Source organism: Austrofundulus limnaeus, unplaced genomic scaffold (assembly GCF_001266775.1).
Source record: "Austrofundulus limnaeus strain Quisiro unplaced genomic scaffold, Austrofundulus_limnaeus-1.0 Scaffold983, whole genome shotgun sequence".
Classification (NCBI taxonomy): Eukaryota; Metazoa; Chordata; class Actinopteri; order Cyprinodontiformes; family Rivulidae; genus Austrofundulus; species Austrofundulus limnaeus.
In genome coordinates this window covers 117,311-124,800 of record NW_013953385.1, presented here as the reverse complement: position 1 = coordinate 124,800, position 7,490 = coordinate 117,311, and the positions used below count along the sequence as shown (strand labels likewise).

At 36.7% G+C, this 7,490-nt stretch overlaps 2 protein-coding genes across 3 annotated transcripts in view; both read left to right on the top strand.

Annotated features, from left to right (window-relative positions):
* The window catches only part of LOC106533619 (sodium channel protein type 2 subunit alpha), a gene marked incomplete at its 5' end in the record, with an annotated part of 94,255 nt that overhangs the window by 6,676 nt on the left and 80,089 nt on the right, over positions 1-7,490 (top strand).
* On the top strand, positions 3,159-7,284 carry LOC106533620 (sodium channel protein type 8 subunit alpha; the record flags this gene model as incomplete). Of its 2 annotated transcripts, none has more annotated exon segments than XM_014029992.1 (4): positions 3,159-3,277; positions 4,258-4,347; positions 4,423-4,551; positions 5,403-7,284. In XM_014029992.1, coding segments are annotated over 4 exon segments (447 nt in total), but the record flags the coding sequence as incomplete, so codon positions are not given.

Sequence of the window (7,490 nt, the reverse complement as noted above, 5' to 3'; positions counted from 1 at the left end):
CAACTATGGGATGACTTATTCATTTATATTGATTTAATTTACCATGTTAAAGCTAACAATCAAAATTGCATTTTTGTTGAACATTGTTCAATATTTGAAAGTGTCAGTAGTAGATTTTTGATTACTAATCAGCGTAGAAAATGATCAGGCTTCTTGCCACGTTTGTGCCAGCAGCACATTCTGATCAATCTCAGTTTACACAGTTTTTTAAATAGAAGTCTTTTAGTTTTGAGTAAAATATTTTACTTTATATACGCTGTAAGGGGTGTCCTGTGTTGAAACTCTTTTTCCTTATTCATGTCTAAAGGATAAAGCATAGTTTAATACACGCCAGAGCACCACTAACGGGGTCATGGGGGAGAAATACCCCATCCCTCCCACCCAACAAATTAACTGGTCCACCTGGCCAGATTGTTTTATATTCATAATGTTTGTTAGCAAAATATCTCCTAAATATCTGAATAGATTRTAATGAGACTCAGAAAGTATTGCTGATTTTGCATCTACATATATTGGAGTCAATCCACAGCTGATTGACTTTAGTAGTCACAGAATTGTCAGTTTTGTAGATCTTGTTCTAAAATGTTGTGTGGTTGTAGCTCATTGTCATCAGCAACAAATACTTTGAGCGCTAACAGCTTGTGTGATCTTTTTTGTTTGCCAGCTTACAGTATAATGGCTTTAAAAAGGAAGAGGACAGTGTTGACTGGGCTGTTTTTATATAGTAATAACTGTAAAGAAAAAAAACAAAAAACAAAAAACGAAACCAAAGTAAGCCCATATCAGAAAACAACCCCCAGCTCCCATATTGCAGTATTTTTCAGATAGCCTATATATGACAACAGGATAATAAAACTCTGAAGTTCTGTTATTACTTCTGGTTTTGGAGTGGCACCTCAAGATTAAGACTGGACCCCATCTGGCCATCCCTCTGAAAACCTTCTGAAGGTACCCCTGGGTACATGTAAAGTGCTAAAGAAATATTACTCATTACAATCTCTTCTTCTTTACCCGTCAAGTACACTTGCGTAGCGAAACCCTTTCCTTGACCTCTGAGAGACGTTCACTGTTTGGACATGTAGAGCTCCTGTTTTCCTGTTTATACTGGACTCACTGATGAGTCCAAACAGACATAACATTTAGACTTTCCCCAAACAGTTTGAAACTTTTATCTGTCTAAAGAGCACATTGGGTTGCATCTCATTTTCTTTCTAATGTTTCTGGAATTTTATGGTTTGTGACGTTGACCGCAAACTCGTGTTCTCATTTCATTTCCACACGAAAATCAATTAACAGTTTCATTTACAGTTATAGTCATTAGATTTTGATGTAACTCTTGTTTTATTTGCTGCTGGTGGTTGAACTTGATGCATGATTTGGTTTCTTTTCATGATCGCAGCTGATTTTGTGAGTTGGTTCAGGTTTGTTATTAACAAAGAACACATCTGGACTTCAGTCACGGACCGTTATCCWAAACATATTCAGAAAATATCAGTGAAGCAACTCTGAAATGCAGGTCCTGGAAGTATAAAAACAAACAGGAAGAAATTGAATGCATAAAAAAATGCATGCAGTCTGTCAGCGTACGTTTTTCACCTGATTGGCTCCACACATCACACATGGGTGCACAGAAACAAATAAACAGAGCTGCCCCAGCACCCCTACTCCCATCCCTTCAGTGCCCAGCCCCACTTGGCCCAGTGCTGTTTATGGGCAGGGAGTGGTTGTTGAGAGCCTGGAGTCAGCAGAACTGCCCTGATCGATGACAGCATTTGCTGTTCCTTTCCAGTAAGAGCTTTAAACCTGCGACGAAGCGAGAGCTTCTTATATGTTCGTGTCTGCTGCCTCTGAGGCAACTCACTTTTTATTTTTYTCACAGTGAAAAAAACCTGCCAGGACAGAGGTGTGCAGATGATTATTAAGGCAGTGACGTCAGCAAAGGAAAACAATGTTACAAATCCTTGCTGCCTCTGAATATGTCTGGTTTTCTAAACAAGTTCACCACACTCTTTTTATTTTTGTTTATTATATAGTTAACTGACTAATTAAGTGTGTTTTACCAACAGTAGTGCCTAAAGTTTTCTCAAACTCTTTTTTTCACCTGGATTTCAGGATCTGTTGCATCTGATGCAATATTGCTCTGTGACTTAGAGGAGAGCTTCCTTAGCTCCTTCTTCTTTAAAATTAGACTTTTTTAATACCTAGTTGCACATTGCAAATTCAAATATGATCAAACTCATCGGGAGATATGGAGCCCACGAGGGGACATGGGGGATTTTTTTCTTTTGCGTTCCCACGCAATACTATTGCGTTCCCTCGAAGTGTTTGCTCGAAAAAGCTGGTTATTACTGTTGTGCGCACTGGTTTAGTTGCCAGCCTACTACTTTAATTCAACTTCAGAATGAATGTATCACAGCCATACATGGAGATATTWAATYTGCAGGTATTTTAACTTTGTGTAGCCACAAAATATCACTGTCAATTTCCCYAACTTGTGGCGACACATTCTGTTTAGGTAACCGTATATTTCAAAATAAAATTCTGATTTAAAARCTAAACCTTTTGCATGGGAATGCAAAATGATATTGCGAGGGAATGCAAACATTTGCTTGGGAACGGCTGCAAAAAGCTTTGCAAGGTATACGCAAAGGTATTGCGTGGGAATGCAAAAGAAAAAAAATCCCCCCATGTCTCCTTGCGGGCTCTGTAAGGAGATGAGTTGTTTATGCACTCATAAAAATTAAGTGGATTTACTTAACTAAGTTATGTCAACTGGTTCTACTAAAGAGAGCTGAGTAAKTGTAAATCAATTTACTCATTTTCTTTAGAAGAAAATGTATAAATTGCTCAATTTACTCAACTCYGTTTAATGCAACCAACCAGGTTATGCAAATTCAACGCATCATTTCTTAAAAGTAATTTTACTTTTCTAACTTTAGAATGAATGTATGATTTTAATGAGCAGTTTTCTGACTTTTATTTAAGTAATGTTCTCATCTGTGAAATGAATTTTTACCAGTCATTTTCTGTTAAGGTATTATTACTTTTACTTAGTTATTTCTTTCAAGTGCTTACCTTTGCCAAATTCTGTATGTACCTTAAAATAACTACAGTGTATCTAATGTCTTAATATCTCCTTTTCTCTCTTCTCTCCACAGACTTTTATAGTCCTAAACAAAGGGAAAACAATCTTCCGCTTCAGTGCCACGCCTTCCTTGTACATCATAAGCCCTTTTAATCCATTTAGGCGGATAGCTATAAAGATTTTGATACATTCATATCCTTTGAAATTATATATTTTCTGCAATTTACGCTTAATTAAAATGGATGGGGAGAAAAACATTTGACAAGAAATGTGAAACTTGCAGTAGTTTTCAGACTTGAAATGAGGAACGCAATGAAGAATTATTCTGTAACTTTTGTTTTTTTAATTTCAATTAATATACAGGTATTTAAAAGCATTTCTATTTATTTTAGTTATTTATGAACTTATTAATTCTAATCTAAATCGACACAGAAGCCACATTATATTAGGAACCTAATGATGAAATATTTTTATTGGTCCATTTTGACCTATTTCTCTTAGAATTTGTTGATTATTATATTATTTTGTTAACAAGCAATTCATTTTATCTTATTTCAAGTGTGACAGGTGTGTTAGAATTTGTTTTTTATGGTTATTGCCTCCTACCGTACTCTTTTAAAGTGTCTGTGACATACATATTCTTAAAATACAAAAAGTTAAAGAAAACATCTTTATACTTAAGAAAATTGACAAAGTCCAGATGATTTTATCCATTTTATCACATAACTGTCAAATTTGTTTTGAACTAGGCTCAGCCAAAGTGAAACAGGAAGTGACATCAAAGGGGAACTCTTTAAGTAAAGCCACTCCCTGATCTTTATTTATTGAAACATTATCATCTCTCTGACAGTGACTCAAAATAAAGAAACATCAGATTCTTCTCTGCTTCCTGTGTTGTTGGCCATTGTTGTCTCATTCTGTTCATGTTCAGATATTCCCCTTTGACATCACTTCCTGTTACTTGACGTGCAAATATCTCAACAGCTGTTCATCTCGCTGGTTTGATATATTTTGTTTCTTTTTGCAACATGTTATCAATATTATCTTTTTAAAAACTACAATCATATTTGTTATAAAAGTTTCATGTCACAGGCACTTTAATTTTCATTAGAATTAATGTATAAGTTGTCAAGAGTCACGTGGTTCAAACTTCCCTTAACTCCTTTCGTCACGTTATTCAGCATGATCATCATGTGCACCATTTTGACCAACTGTATATTCATGACATTCAGTGATCCACCAGAGTGGTCCAAACAAGTAGAGTAAGTACCTCAGCAACCATGTCTTCATTTGGTTTTTTGCTCTTCGCTCTCTTACACTTTGTTTTGTTTTTAAAGGTATACCTTCACAGGTATCTATACATTTGAGTCGCTCACAAAAATTGTTGCCCGAGGATTTGCCATCGACAACTTCACCTTTCTCAGAGACCCATGGAACTGGCTGGACTTCATGGTCATTTCYATGGCGTAAGTACTTCAGTGTGTTGTTTCCTGCAAGCATTCAGCACCCCCTTCATCTACATGGACTGACTATATTTAAAGGAGACAATATATTTTGTTGTGTACTTGGAGTCWCRAAAAGTGCAGAAAATTTGAATTCAGTCTCCTGGTGCTGCAAAGATAACTATTTCAAACCTCAACTGCAGTAAAGCAGCAGTTCCACCAATAAAACTATGTTTGGGTCTGGAAATATGTCCTAACTTCCAGATGAGGAACAATTACATTCATAAGATCTCAGTTCTAATGCTCCTCTGTGTTCTGGCTTTTCTTTACTGCCTTTGCTGATTTTTCAAACTAAGCTTGTCTGAAAATGACACATTTATGGGACTTTTACCAAAACAAATGACCTCTAGAGGCTTTAATCCACATCATTCAGTCCCATCATGTTGATTAAAATATGATGTAAGAAACTTTTGTCTTCCTCCTGTGACCAGGACGACTCCTGAGTGACTGTATCTGATCCACCTTGCAGGTATATAACAGAGTTTGTAAACCTAGGCAATGTGTCAGCTCTGCGTACGTTCAGGGTTCTGAGGGCTTTGAAAACTATTTCAGTTATCCCAGGTAAGACAGGTGTCTGTGCTGGCGGCGGGGGCGGGCGATCCAAAGAGGGTGGGGGTTGATGTTAGTCGTGGTCGTGTTTCAGTCCCTCTTCCCCTTCCTCCTTCGTCCTCTTCCTCACCGGTCGGACAGGTGTTCTCTCTCCCCACAGTGGTGTCCCCCTCCTGGTCTTCAATGGTGGTGCTGGTGTCGTGCTGTTATTGTGTGTGTTGCGTATCATGTGGTTCTGTTCTGTGTGTCATCCTACCTTGTTACAGATATATAACAGAGTTTGTGGACCTTGGGAATGTCTCGGCGCTGAGAACGTTCAGGGTTCTCCGAGCTTTGAAAACTATTTCTGTCATTCCAGGTGAGACTCCCATTTAAACACTAAGGCTGAGCTCAATTTTATTTTTTACGTCACTCTCTACCACTTTCTTTGGAGATGGTAGGTTTGTCTTCCCCAAAACTTCTTTTGTTTTCGTATAATAAAAAATGGTACAAACACATTTTGTTAGGCTTAGCAGTCTGCTGGCAGCATTATGTTAAATACAACAGCTGCTATCTGTAAATAGGTTTTTCTTTCTGAAGTAGCCTAGAAATTCATGTGCAAAATATTGTAATGACTTTAATATTTCCTAGAAGTTGACTTTTAGGAGGTCAGTGAGTTTTAAAATCTGTATCATCTTTGCACATTTGGTTTACCTCCATTTTTTACTCCAAATTCCTGTGACTTTAAAATACCTTTAATTAGACTGCCAAGCCTAATCTGATAAAACATTAATGCTGCATGAAGCTTTGAGAGATGCTGTCCAAGTTTGGCTTTAAGAAGCTTTCTTTTTTTTTTTCATTTATTTCATTTTTTAGTGTAAAAAGTTAAAAGATGTAGGTTCAATTTATCTACTCATCCTGGATCTGATCGTTAAATAAATGAATAWATGAGTGTAACCCTGAGCAGTGCTGTGCGTGTACCAGTCAGTAGTTTTACAAAGAAACATAAAACATATAATTACTGCTCCTGTAGCGTTCTACGTTTGTTTTACTGCACTTTTTTCTTTACCCTGCCTTCCAGCAGCAAGTTGTCACCTATTTGTTTAATTAAACTGAACAAATATCATTCTCAATATTACATGTGTAGCTAAACAATCCACATCAGAAGAACTTTAAAAGAYCATTTAACAGCTGTTTTTTTTCTTACTTTTTTGTTTCAAACATTCTTTTCAGCTTAGTTTTGTTTTGCACACTTTTCACTGCTTTGAAACTACTTAAMTAGGGTTACAAAAATATCTGGTTAAAGTCTTGAAAAATACATGTWATGGGGTAAAATACTTTGCTTTTTCAACACTATTGATGATGTGAGTGGATGGTAACACCTTGCTGAATCTCCCTCTACGTGCAAGAAGAATCTAAAAGAGTGTAAAAAACTGAACTAGTRGCTTCTTTCACTGTATACACACATCTTTATGTGTTTAAAATATAATACATACCCAATACATCCAGCACTATAAAAACATGGACAAATAAGTGCTCAGGARAGGAACTTTTATTTTGAGCTGTGTCATCAACACATATAGAGTTGATGCTGATTCAGTCATTTCTTTCAGCCTTGGCGTTTAAATGATCTGCATGGCCCCTCTCATGAACCCCAAACTCCACCCCTTCAGGCCCCAAACCCTCCTTGCATGTTGTCTTTTCTCTTCTGTATTTCCTGCACTGATTGATTTTRGTGCTGCTGGGTTTGAATGATTTGTTGAATCCAGTATAACTGTTATCTGAAGCTAGTTGGAGATGTTTCCATAAAACATGTTTCCTCTTCAGAATGGTCCTATGTTCAGGTGGAGAGGCYAATGTCGACCCTCATGGCAAAACARAAAACACTGYCTTCTAATTTATTTGATCTGTTTATGTCCACGTGATTCATTCATGTTAAATAAAAACAAACAAAATGTGATTTATTGTCTTCTGATGGAAACATCTGTACAGCTTCAGTACAAATACTGAACTTACTAAATGGCTCACTTCAAATAACACTTRTGCTTCCTTGTAACCATATTCTTTTCTATTAGGTAATTTTTACTAAATTACTTTTCATAAACCTTTCATTTTATTGAGATAATATTTAAATGATAAATCAGCTGCTTTTTACTTAAATCTCACCAATCAAATAGGCTTGCACTAGATCAGGGATAGGCAGTCCTGGTCCTTGAGTGCCGCTGTCCTGCATGTTTTGCATGTTTCTCTGCTCCAACACACCTGATCTGAAACAAGTAAAACATGCAGGACAGCGGCACTTGAGGACCAGGATTATCTACCCCTGGACCAGATCAACACTCAGAGTTTAACAATATCTGAATTTCTTAAGAAAT